General features: G+C 57.7%; 2 protein-coding genes and 1 non-coding gene across 79 annotated transcripts in view; 1 reads left to right on the top strand and 2 right to left on the bottom strand.

Annotated features, from left to right (window-relative positions):
- MAP4 (microtubule associated protein 4) overlaps window positions 1-7,590 on the top strand; it is a 232,064-nt gene extending 224,474 nt beyond the window's left edge. For 25 of the 47 annotated variants that reach the window (XM_063805704.1, XM_054681803.2, XM_054681800.2 and 22 more), the window contains 4 exons: window positions 799-880; window positions 2,951-3,063; window positions 4,933-5,122; window positions 5,246-7,590. In XM_063805704.1, the coding sequence (XP_063661774.1) occupies window positions 799-880; window positions 2,951-3,063; window positions 4,933-5,122; window positions 5,246-5,253 (393 nt within the window). In that variant the 3' untranslated portion in view covers window positions 5,254-7,590. The remainder of the gene's footprint in view (window positions 1-798; window positions 881-2,950; window positions 3,064-4,932; window positions 5,123-5,245) is intronic. The other 22 variants (XM_054681795.2, XM_054681804.2, XM_054681801.2 and 19 more) reach the window with 1 other exon arrangement.
- Window positions 7,591-8,100: 510 nt separating this feature from the next.
- Window positions 8,101-12,407, bottom strand: part of DHX30 (DExH-box helicase 30) — a 47,604-nt gene continuing 43,297 nt past the window's right edge. For 19 of the 31 annotated variants that reach the window (XM_063805730.1, XM_054681810.2, XM_063805716.1 and 16 more), the window contains 12 exons: window positions 11,293-12,129; window positions 10,946-11,021; window positions 10,758-10,862; window positions 10,338-10,513; window positions 9,908-10,114; window positions 9,744-9,825; window positions 9,477-9,670; window positions 9,215-9,374; window positions 8,945-9,102; window positions 8,740-8,843; window positions 8,525-8,664; window positions 8,101-8,427 (listed from right to left, as the gene is read on the bottom strand). In XM_063805730.1, the coding sequence (XP_063661800.1) occupies window positions 8,174-8,427; window positions 8,525-8,664; window positions 8,740-8,843; window positions 8,945-9,102; window positions 9,215-9,374; window positions 9,477-9,670; window positions 9,744-9,825; window positions 9,908-10,114; window positions 10,338-10,513; window positions 10,758-10,862; window positions 10,946-11,021; window positions 11,293-12,129 (2,493 nt within the window). In that variant the 3' untranslated portion in view covers window positions 8,101-8,173. Of the gene's footprint in view, window positions 8,428-8,524; window positions 8,665-8,739; window positions 8,844-8,944; window positions 9,103-9,214; window positions 9,375-9,476; window positions 9,671-9,743; window positions 9,826-9,907; window positions 10,115-10,337; window positions 10,514-10,757; window positions 10,863-10,945; window positions 11,169-11,292; window positions 12,130-12,407 lie in introns of all 31 variants that reach the window. The other 12 variants (XM_063805723.1, XM_063805720.1, XM_063805724.1 and 9 more) reach the window with 1 other exon arrangement.
- On the bottom strand, window positions 8,665-8,739 carry MIR1226 (microRNA mir-1226). The gene has a single exon (NR_035531.1). It is a non-coding gene; the product is annotated as a microRNA mir-1226 (primary transcript).

The following is a 12,407-nucleotide window of genomic DNA, read 5'->3' as shown; positions in this document are numbered from 1 at the left end:
GTGGCCGGGCGTGGTGGCTCACACCTGTAATTCCAGCACTTTGGGATCCTGAGGCAGGCGGATCACCTGAGGTCAGGAGTTCGAGACCAGCCTGACCAATATGGAGAAACCCTATCTCTACTAAAAATACAAAATTAGCTGGGCGTGGTGGCGCATGCCTGTAATCCCAGCTACTCCAGAGGCTGAGGCAGAAGAATCACTTGAACCCGGGAGATGGAGGCTGGAGTGAGCCAAGATCGTGCCAGCCTGGGCAACAAGAGTGAAACTCCGTCTTAAAAAAAAAAAAAAAAGTGAAGGCCAGGCGTGGTGGCTCACGCCTGTAATCCCAGCACTCTGGGCTCTGGAAATCTGAGGTGGGTGGATCTCCTGAGGTCAGGAGTTCGAGACCAGCCTGGCCAACATGGTGAAACCTTGTCTCTACTAAAAATACAAAAAATTAGCCAGATGTGGTGGTACACGCCTGTAATCCCAGCTACTCGGGAGGCTGAGGCAGGAGAATTGCTTGACCCCAGGAGGCGGAGGTTATAGCGAGCTGAGATCATACCACTGTACTCCAGCCTGGGCAACAGAGCGAGACTCCATCTTTAAAAAAAAAAAGGAAGTGAAGAGCAGGGCCAGGGTGGGTCGAGGGCTCTTTTAAGTACTTAGGGAGATGACCTTGTCTTTGACCAGACTGAGATAGCAGCTTACAGAGGGAGCGAGAAACCCTGAACATGGAGAAGATTTAAAAGGTAGCATGGGGTTGGCTCTGACAGTATACCTTCTCTCTGAATGAGTCTTTTGTGTCCTTCTCTTCAGGTTCAGATTCAGAACAAGAAAGTGGACATCTCTAAGGTCTCCTCCAAGTGTGGGTCTAAGGCTAACATCAAGCACAAGCCTGGTGAGTGGTGCCTCCCTTGCCCACTGGGTCTCCAGGGTATGTCGTCCTGCCATGGGTCAGCTGGGCAGCCTGCTGGCTGGCAAGGGTTTCATCTCTGTGCCTTTAGCATCCCATGAAGACTACCCAGGACACCGCAGTCCTCATTCTGTCAGGGAGCAGGAGTTCGGGTGCTAACCTCTAAGTGGAGGAGGAGCAGTTTCTTACAGCAGCCATCTGCACAGGCATTCTCTTGAGTACCTACTGTGTGCGTGGAACTATTGAGCTAGGCCTGGGGAAGCGGTGCACTCTGAGCTGAGAACCTGGATTGGCTCTAAACGAGGATTACAGAAGCTACTGCTGAAGGAGCTGTATAGAGGGCAGTGTTCAGGTCCCACCTATCAGATGCAGGAGCAAAGGGTGCTCCCAACCAGTGAAGCATCAGCCGCTAGCCCTGGCAGGAGAATGGGAGGCGTTCAGCAGCTGGCACTAATGCAGTTTCCTTCCAGTAACATGGTTGGCCCAGCGCCCCTGTGGAAGTCGCTGTGCGGAGGCTGGGCTCTTGCCTTGGGTAGTCCCCTAGCAGCCTCGTGTCCTAGTTCCTGGGTCTACAGCAGATTTGTGAGTAGGACTGCTGCAGCAGCAGGCACACTGGCTGGCAGACCTGGTATCCCAGAAGGCTAGCCACCACAGGCCAGATAAGGTGAAGGCAAAACTCTCTTCCCTCAGAGCGGGCGCGGTGTCTCATGCCTGTAATCCCAGCACTTTGGGAGGCCAAAGCGGGCGGATCACTTGAGGTCAGGAGTTTGAGAACAGCCTGGCCAACATGGTGAAACCCTGTCTCTACTAAAAATACAAAAACTAGCTAGGTGTGGTGGTGCATGCCTTTGGAGAATTGCTTGAACCCAGGAGGCAGAGACTACAGTGAGGTGAGAGTATGGCATTGCACTCCAGCCTGAGCAACAGAGCGAAATTCTGTCTCCAAAAAGAAAAAAAAAAAAAACTCCCTTTCCCTCTCAGCGAAGAGCATGATCCAGTTTAGAATGTGTTCTATTTAGAAAGATCAAAACAGTTCTGTCCTTAACTAACCGTTTTTTCCCCTTTTATCTGGGAAATCTCCTATCAGATACTTCCTTCTCTAATGACACTGAGTCACTTAGGGTCTAGTTTTTGCCAGGGCTGGGTTTCCCAATATGGGACACCGGGAGACCTCGGCCAGAAGCTGTGCGTGGAGGTCCGCCATGTGAGCTGAGAGGAGATGGAAGAACAGGAGAAGGGGCCCAAGGGAAACCACGCTGCTGGGCGCGGGAGGGGCTGGGTACTCATTGAGGGCAGCTCGTCCCGCACCCTTCCCCTTGGTCTCATGGGCACACTCTGGCCAGTGAGCTCTGAACCCTGGGCGTGAGTTCAGACCACTTTCCCTCCCCGTCCTAGCCTGAGGTCACTAGATCCCAGGCCTGCCTTGGTCCATGTCTTTCCTTCCTCAGCGCACAGCCTCGGGGCCACTCTGTCCTTTTTATTATTCCTTCTTTTTGCTAGAGTGTGGTACGGTTAGGGGCTCAGACAATTTTCACAACCTGTCACTGTCAATCAGCAGATTGGTGGTAACTCTGGGTGAGTCCCTTCTCTTTTGCAGCATCAGTTTTACCGGCTGGGAAGCAGGGACCGTGGCCGTGATGACAGGGCATTCATGAGAATTCAGTGAGGCTGTGCCTGAGAAGCACTGCATGGCCCAGTTAGCGGGAGGGCATTCCCACACAGAGTAGAGAAGCAGAGGCTTCGCCCTAGAGGCTGTGCTCGGAGCCCCAGGCCTGCCCAAGCCTGGCCTGCAGCTCGGTAGCTGTGGCATGGGGTGGTGGAAGGGATGGCTTTCCTTCTCTTGGAGGTATTCCCACTGGCTGGACGGAGAGATTGTCTCAGCCTCACTGTGATACGAGAAGTCCTCTTTAGACAAACGTGTTCACTGTTCTTCATTTGCCACCCAGAACAGGTCACGTCTGTCTCATTTCTAGATTGGGCATATCGCTAGTCCTGGTTTTGCCTGCAGGGATATTCCTCTGCCACCCTAGGTGACCAGTTCCTTTGTGGTTCCAGGTGGAGGAGATGTCAAGATTGAAAGTCAGAAGTTGAACTTCAAGGAGAAGGCCCAGGCCAAGGTGGGATCCCTCGATAATGTGGGCCACCTACCTGCAGGAGGTGCCGTGAAGGTAGCGAGTGGGTCACTGGGGAGACACAGCTGGGGAGGGGTGGGAACTATGCAGTTAGGGTCAGGGTCCTCACAGGTAGGCACCTGTCACCGCCCCTCAGTCTCTTCAGGAGTCATGTCTTCACCCACACCATTGCCATTTTCCCATCGTGTATCATCAGTCCTGACTGAGGCAGAAGTGAAGAGGCCCCAGCCCAGCCACCCCTCACCTGTCAGCTGGAGGCAGAACCTTGCTCCTGAGAGCCATGGCCTTCCTAATTGAGCCCATCCAGCCATTTGAGAAGGCCACGGGCTGGGACACAGACCACCCCCAGGCGAGCGGGGGTTCTGCACCACACAGTTCTCCCCAGCTGTCTCGCGCCAAGGGGAATGTGGGTTCCCGCCCCATGTCAGGCTCCGCTCCTGGGCTGGGAGCAGGACAGCACATTCTTAGCTGCCAGCGACAGCAGGCTGCCTGGGGCCTCCCTCTGCAGGGCCTGCCTGGGGCCTCCCTCTGCAGGGCTCTGGGACAGAGCTCAAGTGGCAGAGGTTCCCATCCTCATGACTGGCTGGGCCTCTTCTCCCTTCCCTCTCTCCTCTTTCCTCCCTTCCTCCTTCCACAGTACTGTGAGACCTTTTGTGTGCCAAGATGCTGTCTGTCCTATGTTCCATGTCATCCGTGGGTGGGGGGCCCATGAGGGGCGTCTTGCAGACCCCGAGCACAAGGATGGCTGCTGCTGCTCGGGTTCAGGTGCGCAGGGGAGAGGGGCCAGGAGCCGCTGCCCTGGGCCTTCCTTTCCATCTCTGCTCCCCAGTGCCAGCCACTGCCCAGCCCGTCCCCTGTCCCATCCTCTCCTGATGCTCTGACTGAAGCCTTGATCAGCTTCCAGGAACATCTGGGGGGGTCCTTGCTGCCACAGGCTCTCAGTTCGTGCCCCCCATACCTCGTGAGGATGCCGTTCTCGCGCCCGTCTCAGTGGGGCCTTAACTTGGCTTTAGTCTCTTGTCCAAGGACACAGCAAGCGAGTGTGGACCAGGATTCACATCTGGGCTTTTCTGACCCTAAGCCTTGTGTTCTTTTCCTTGTTCACATTATATCCCCTTATTAGTTCTGGAATTATTGTTTTTAATCGAGGCCTATTTCTCACTATGCCGATTAGAAACCACTTCTCCCTTGTCACTTTTTGGGTATTTGGCGACACACGCTTTCCAGCTCCCCAGTGGCCTCTCGCAGCTGTTCTTTCTTCTCTGCCTTCCTCACACTGAATGTTCCATGTCCCCCAAATGTCCTCCTCCTATGAAGCCCTCCAGGCCTCCACAGTCTCCCTGGGTTATACCTCCTTGGACACCTTTCTGCCTCCCATGGACCCCTGGTCCCAGAATGGTGCCCCGCACAGACAAGGCCTCAGCACCTGTGTTCCTGACCAGACAGATGTGCAGGCAGGGCTGCCTGGGAGCTACTGAGGACCCCACTCTGTGTGCAGGGGGTGGCCTGGGTTCAGGGAGGGTTTGGGAGGGTGGGCTGCACCCTTCAGGGGGCTACCCTTCAGGCTTGTTGCTCACTGTTGTCATGGCTACGTATTTGGTACCAGCCTGAGGCCTGGCACCTCTGCCCTCAGAGAGGCTTCATCAGAGCCTCACATGCCACAGAGGGGCTCTAAGAGTGTGTCACTGGTCCAGCTGCTCCTGACACTCGGGAGTCGGTCTCCCAGGTGAGGTGGGGTGGGTGGGGCCGGGGCACCTGCCTGGGATTCTCCAAGCAACTGTGCCTTGAGCCAGTGGGTGCCAGGGCAGCAAGGGTGGGGGCTGTGTGTGAAACCCACCACCATCACCCCATCCCACTCCCCCCCTCGACTGACCCTGCACTGTCTCCCCCACTGTTTCATTGTAGACTGAGGGCGGTGGCAGCGAGGCTCCTCTGTGTCCGGGTCCCCCTGCTGGGGAGGAGCCGGCCATCTCTGAGGCAGCGCCTGAAGCTGGCGCCCCCACTTCAGCCAGTGGCCTCAATGGCCACCCCACCCTGTCAGGGGGTGGTGACCAAAGGGAGGCCCAGACCTTGGACAGCCAGATCCAGGAGACAAGTAAGTGGCTGGGCTCGGCCTAAGGGCCAGCCAGGGGCCCTGCCACTGGCCGCAAATTGAAACTCCTTTGTTTTTGACTAGAGTGTGGCCTAAATTTTAATGAAGTAACCTTTTATTTTCCAGGCATCTAATGATGACATTCTGGTCTCGTCTTCCGTCTCCCCCGTGTTCCCCTCTTGTCTCCCCTGTTCCCCTCTCCCTTCCCTCCTCCCATGTCACTGCAGATTGAGACCTACAGGCTGACGTTCCGGGCAAATGCCAGGGCCCGCACCGACCACGGGGCCGACATTGTCTCCCGCCCCCCACACTTCCCTGGCGGCCCCAACTCGGGCTCCCGGGTCCTTGGCCCCCTTTCCCGGGCTGTCCACTAGACCAGTGAGCGCTTGGGCGCCGTGCTGGGCAGCCCGCTAGGCTCGCCTTCCCTCCTGCTTTGCGTGTCCGGGGCAGCAGCAGCCCTGCCCCACACCTCCTCTCACTCCCCAGCCTGGGCCCATCTCCCTGCTTTGGTCTTGCCCCATCACTGCGCCACTGCTCCGTGGAGGAGGTTGGGAGGGGGTTGGGGTGGTTGAGGCTAAGTTGGGATCTAGGAGAGGAGAACCAGATTCTATCCTCTTCTTTTTTTGGTTCTTTGGTCCAAACCCAAAAGAAACTGACATGCCCTCCCTCCTCCCTGGATCTACCTGGAGGGAAGAGTGGAGGTGGATTCCGAGTGGTGACAGGACGCTGACCGTGGAGCTTAAGCCACTGCCTCTCCCTCTGGTCCCACAAATGGGCGCCCCCCCCCCCCCCCCCATGCAGGTGGTGTCGGGCCCTTCTTGCTGCCCTGCCCCAAGTTGGGGGTCAGTGCTGCCTGTCCCCATGCTTAACATACCCGCCTAGCTGCTGTCACATTTTTCTTGTTTTGTCCTTTTATTTTTTTCTAATAACCTAAAAACTGGCGAAATAGTTCTGCAGGTTGAAGCCATGTCTACATGAAAGTCCTCAGTAAGTGTTAGAGGGAACAGGGCGGAGATATCCTTATGCCACCCCCGCTGAAGGATGTGGGCAGCTTAGGGCCCTGGAGGCGGTGCGGCAGGGAAGAGGGGTGCAGAGGCTGTGGCTGGTGAGCCGGTCAGGCACACAAGGGGCTCTTGGAGCGTGGACTGGTTGGTTTTGCCATTTTGTTGTATGCTGCTTTTCTTTTCTAACCAAGAGGCTGGTTTTGGCATCTCTATCCCATTCCCTGGGATCTGGTGGTCAGCCCTAGGATAAAAAGCCAGGGCTGGAGAACAAGAAAGGGCCAGGAGATGGAATTCCTTCAGGCCGGCACCCGCACCCTAGGACATGTAAGCCCTCATGTCCAAGGGAGCCTCATGCAGATAGTAGGAAATCAGGTCTGGAAATTTAAAAATAAAAGGCATGAGACTAAGGCTATCTGCTTCCCTTATGCCCTGACTGGAGAGGGGAGGGAGGAGAGGCAAGGCCCACAGAGGGCATCCCAGCTAGGCCTTGGGATGGCTGCAGTGAGGAGAAATCCCGGGAACTGTATTGACACAAAGATTCTTATTGCACTTGTATTTTTTGTATTAAAGTTTGCATGGTTTCTAATAAAGGATTCAAACATAAGTTTGTAGTGAAATGGCCTGGGAGATTCCAAGGGCTTCTCTGGAGGGGGATTGGCTGCAGTGTAGATTTGCCTCTGAGGAGGCTGCCCCAGACTTGGCCTCCTCAGGCCCCCTCCTGACCTCTGCCCTTCTCTGGTCCTGGCATCCCTGGAGAAGGTAGGGGTCTTGACCTAGGTTTAGATTTGATCTCCATGTGCAGGGAGGCTGTCCTGGGCCTGACAGGTCCTCCCCCTTTCTGAGGTAGCAGTGCCTTGTGGAAGTTTGACACCATGTCCCTAGCTCCCCAAGCACACACCAGGAAACTGCAGGGGCTCACGGAGGAAGTGCTGCCTGGGCCAGGGGGACCAGCTTTCCTCCGTAGAGACCATGTGCAGAACACTTCTGCTGTGCCCAGAACATGAGGGAGCCAGTGTTTTGTCAGCAGGAAGAAAGGGCCTGCTGGGATGAAAGTGGGAAGGAAACAGGGTTGAGTAGTCAGGAGACACCCCAGGGGCAACAGCACAGGCCCAGAGTACCTGCTGCCTCCACTGCGTCTGTCCTTGGGTCATGAGGATGCTGAGGTTGATGACAGGTTCCAGGTCCTTTCACTCCTTTGGCCAAAGGTTGGGGGTAGGTGGCCCAAGTGGCGTGCTCTCTAGGTAGACAACAGGAGTGGTCAGAGTTCCCTCAAAGGATCCTCCACTCCAGAGCACCTGAGAAGGCCGGGACCAGAGGCCCTGTGTGATGTGTACTCCGCAGCTGTTTGTTTGGGGTGGGACATTTCTGTACTTCTCGATTTGCTTATGGCTCAGCCATTACCTGTGTCAGTCCATGATTCTGTTGTAACAGTTTTAAGAGTAAATAAAGCTGCCTGATGTCCCATCACGCAGGCTTCGTGCTTCTGTGTCTCGTTTTGCATCTACCACCTCCCTGGATCTTCCTGCCCTCAGCTCAGCCCCTCGGCTGTGAACTTGTTGATGTGGACACGGGAAGGACCACTGTGCCACATAGCCCTGGGCCTTGGCTACCTGTGGAACTCTCCCCTAGTCTGCCTGATAAAGGGCTACTTGACATTTACTTACTTGCTTACTTACTGTCCAAAACTACAAGGACAGTGACAGTTCTGACAGGCTTCCTGTGGTGGATACCCAGAGCAGCAGCTGTGCCAGGGGACTGGGGTGGTTAACAGCACCGCTGCTTCATGCTCTTGGTGAAGGGAGGAGGTTCCAACACCCTTCTCTCTTAAGACTTGGGGCCACAGCCAGCCCCTGTCCCCCAGCAATAAGCATCATCTCACTCTCTTCTCTACCTACCTACCTTCCTCCTTCCTCTTTGGGGAACCGTGGCCCAGTGTATGGAGGCCCTGAGAGAGGAGCCCCTAGTGGACAGCAGTGGTCACAAGGGATAAATAGAACTTTATTTTAAATAAACATTTGCACTCTGTACACAGCCCCAGCAGAAGCAGGGCTCAGTCGTCAGCTGTCTTGCGCACATCAAAGCTGCCACAGGGTCCTCGCAGCAGCTCTGCCAGTAGCGCAAGCAGCTGCCCGTGCTCCTCCTGTACGCTGGGGGGAAGTGCAGCCAGCTCGCTGCGCAGGCTCCGCTCCACCATGCGGCCCAGGGCCCGCCGCAGCTCCTTCAGCAGCCGCACGGTACGCGAGTCACCCTCCAGCCGCAGCAGGTCACTGTCGCTCAGTGAGATGGTGGCCCGGCGCCCGTCATCTGAGGGAACGGAAAAGATGGTGGGGAACTGTGGTGAGGCCAGGCCCCGGAGGAGCAGCTGCAGAGCGGGGTGGGCGGGAGGCCTGCAGGCACCCACCACGGATGTGCACGTCCCCGTCGGTCAGCAGCAGCACAGCTAGCGGGTGCACCTGAGAGGAGTCCCGGACGAAGACGCTGCCATTGGACTTGACTGCCATGAAATACGTCAGCCATCGGCTCCGTAACCGTGTGGCCTCCCTAGGGAACACAGGGCTGGTGAGGCCACCCTTTTGGACCATCCCAGCTGCCCCATCCAGGCCTGCATGCCCTCACCTGTTAATGGTCGACTTGTGCAGCAGGATGTTGCCTGATTTGGTCCTATATGTGACGCTGTTGGGCTTGAACTTCCCCTGCCGGGTGACCTTGCCCTGCCTCACCTGCAGGGATGGAGGAAAAGACGGGTGGGGCTGAGCAAGGAGCTGCAGACAGGGAAGGAGGCTGGGACCTGGTGAACTCCATTCCCTCCCAGAGGCAGCACCTGGATGAGGTTGGGGTAGAGGCCGGCCATCAGCACGCCCTTCACCAGCTCCTCCTCCTCACTGTACTCGTTGCACTGGGCGGAGGCCAGGGTGCAGTCCGAGGGCTTCCCCACCAGGAAGGCCTCATAAATGTTCTCTGAGAACTGCTTGATGAGTCCTAGGGAGACAGAATGTGTGGTGGACCTACAGCCCCTAGCCACAGGCTGGAGGTGACAGAAGCTCAGTGGGGGTGGGAGGGGCTCAGGAGAGCAGGTGTGGGCCCGACTGACCGTGGATGAAGCGCAGGCTGGGTGCGTAGAGCAGGTTTTCCTCCAGGTAATTCTCCCGGGAGCTGCGGTCCTGCCAACGCAGCACCTCCTCCCAGCCGGCGACAGCCCGCACAAAGGCCAGGTGGTCACTGCCGCTGTCATGGCTCAACAGTGCTTTCACCTGGGAGGGGAGAAGAGGGCAGCCGGATCACAGGCAGGGGCTAGACAACGCCCCCTCAGAACAGCAGTGGGTGGACGGCTCCAGGAAGGAGCCAGGACTGACCTTGTCCACCTCTGCCCGGTTCTGTAGGCTGCTGCTGAAGGGGTCCCGGGTGAGGCAGGAAACGACCACCAGTAGTGGGTGCAGGCAACGGAAGATGGCAGCCAACACAATGGCCTTGGCCAACCGGGGGTCGGTGGAGATGTGAGCCAGGCGCTGCCCCAGGGTAGTCAGGTACTCCCGCTGGTCCAGCACCCCTGCAACGGCTCAGCTGTCAGTACCACCCTCGAGAGCCACTCCCCAGCCCAGCCCAGCCCAGCCCCTACATACCGATCTCCTGGAGCAAGATCACAGCCTCGTCCACTGCCTTGATGTTTGGACTGTCCACAGCCTTGGACAGGAACTCCACCGCCTATGACAGAGCCAGAGCCCGCCATGAGCCTGCCTCCCACCTGCCTGGTCCCCAGGCCAGCCCCTGCCCCACCCCGCCGCACCGTCTTCTCAGGCATGTGGATTTTTGCTTGCAGCACCAGGTTCTCGAGAGGTGTGCGCAGGATCTCTGGCACTTGGAAAGGGACCATTTTCTCCAGCCGGCTTCGAGGGAACAAGTGGTAGGCAAAGCCGGACTGGCAGCGGCCCGCCCGGCCCCGGCGCTGGATCACATTGGCTCTTGATACCCACACTGTCTCCAGGCAGGACACCTGGAGGAGGTGGCAAGTAAGCAGCACACAAATGCCACTTCCTCAGTGCTTCCCCACTCCCTGAGTAACCCTCACCAGCCCCCCACGTCAGGAACACTGAGACCCCACAAGCGCGGCCTTCTGAAGACACACAAAGCAGGTCTAAGGTAGATCTGGGCTGGGGACCACCTCGAAACGGAGTCCCTCCCCCAGTGGTTGGCCGGGCCCAGGAGGTAGGTGCCACCTTGGTCTTCAGGTCATAGCGTTCTTCCTTGTGCAGCCCACTGTCCACCACATGCACGATGTCATTGATTGTGATGGAAGTCTCAGCAATGTTGGTGGCCAAGACAATCTTGCGCACCCCAACTGGAGGCTGCTGGAATATGGCCTTCTGATCCATCATGGGGATGTTGGAGTGCACTGGTGGGCAAGACACACACCAGTTATGGGCACTGCTTCCACCAGAATTCCCCCCTGGAATGTGGGAAGGGCAAGGATTTTGACCCCATTTTGATGAAACAGGCGCAGATAAACACTATGCCCAGTGAAAAGTGCCACAGCTTGGTCAGAAACCGGGGCCCCTGGAGTCCCAGTTGGGTCAGTCCCTAGGACAGAGGTCAGGCTGGTTTCCAAAGGTCCCTGGTCCCTCCGCCGGGGCTCTCACCTGGCAGGATGAGGTACTTGCTCTCGTGCATGCCCAGGGCCTCCTGGAGGCGCTGCTGCACTCCTTTGATCTCCTGCCACCCAGGCAGGAAGCACAGGATCCCACCTGTAAAGGAGCCCTGGGGCATGAGCCAGCTGCTGCTGCAAACGTGGCCAGGGCTAGCATGGGACAGATGGGGAGGCACCCACCTGGTTCCCCGCGAGCATCGATGTGCAGAACCAGATCAGTCACAAGGTCCAAATCGAGTGCGCATTCATCCTCAGACTGGGGTGAGGGAAGAGAGGCCACAGTCACAGCCCCGGGGTAAGGGGTCATGCCAGGGACACAGCCACCTGACTCAGTGAGACGGAGCCGCTTGACATCAACTCCAATCCTCACGTGTGCCACGCAGGCAAGGTTAGTCCCCAGTTTCTATCAAGGAAACCGAGGATTGGGGAGGGTAACTTGCCCCAGGCACCAAGCCCCAGGGCCAGGGAGGAGGGGCATCCACGGAGGAAAGGCCAGGAGCCTTGGGTGGGATGGGGGTGTCCCTCACCTCATGGTGCCGGTGCCGGTGCAGGTACTGGTGCTTGCCCAACTTGGCCAGGATGTCCTCTAGGTAGTGCTCCTTGACTGGGTACATGAAGCCAGGCACCTTGATGACGGGGCAGCCACCAAAGTATCGGGAGAAGCGCTCATTGTCCCCTGTGGCACTCATGAGCACCAGCCGCAGGGCCGGGTTGAGCCGCTGCAGGCCCTTGAGCAGGATCAGCAGAAAGTCTGTGTTCACGTCCCGCTCATGCACCTCATCCACGATGACGTGGCTCACGCCCTCCAGGCTGGGGTTGCTCTGCAGCTTACGCAGCAGGATACCCACAGTGCAGAAGAGCAGGGCCCCGCCTCGGGATGGGGGCTTACTTTCCAACCGCACCTGGAAGCCCACATTCCGGCGCAGGGAGGGGCCCAGTTCGTGGCTGACCCGCTGTGCCACAGACACAGCAGAGATGCGGCGAGGTTGGGTGATGATCACATTGCAGCGGGCACCTCGGCCCTCGGTCACATAGCGCTCCAGCAACAGCTGGGGGATGCGCGTGGTCTTCCCACAGCCCGTGTCCCCAGAGATGACCACCACCGGGTGCTGCTCAATGGCGTTGAGGATGGTGTCCCGATGTGGGTCTACAGGTAGCTGGGGGGCCTCCTGCCAGACCGGCCCTCGCCGCCGCCACAGTTCTAGCAGACTCTGGCTGAGACGTACCTCCTCTGCTTCCAACAGGGGCACATAGGGCTTGCCTGTGATAGGGTCACTCAGAGGCCCTGAGTCCTTGCCCAAGGGCAAGATGTCATCACTCTGCAGCCGGAGTTCTGGGGCGATCCATGAACTCTCCACAGGGTACTGGAGGGCAGGGAGGCAAGCAAAACAATGAAAAAGAAATTCCTCATTCACACACAACCAGCCACTCTGCAGGATTCGCCTGGGTCAGATGTTGTGGCCCAACCCGCTGATGGGCAGAGGATTAATTTAGTCCATGACTGCCCCGGGATCCTTGTGGGCAAGACTGGGCTGCTCAGGCCAGGGGGATCCCAGGCCCCAATCTCAGTGAAGAGAATGGGGAGGTACTACTGCCTGTCGCAGGTGGAGGCCTTCAGTCTGGAGAGATGGAGGCAGACTAC

This window comes from Pan troglodytes, chromosome 2 (genome assembly GCF_028858775.2).
Source record: "Pan troglodytes isolate AG18354 chromosome 2, NHGRI_mPanTro3-v2.0_pri, whole genome shotgun sequence".
In the NCBI taxonomy this organism is placed as follows: Eukaryota; Metazoa; Chordata; class Mammalia; order Primates; family Hominidae; genus Pan; species Pan troglodytes.
This window is presented reverse-complemented; position numbering and strand designations above follow the sequence as displayed.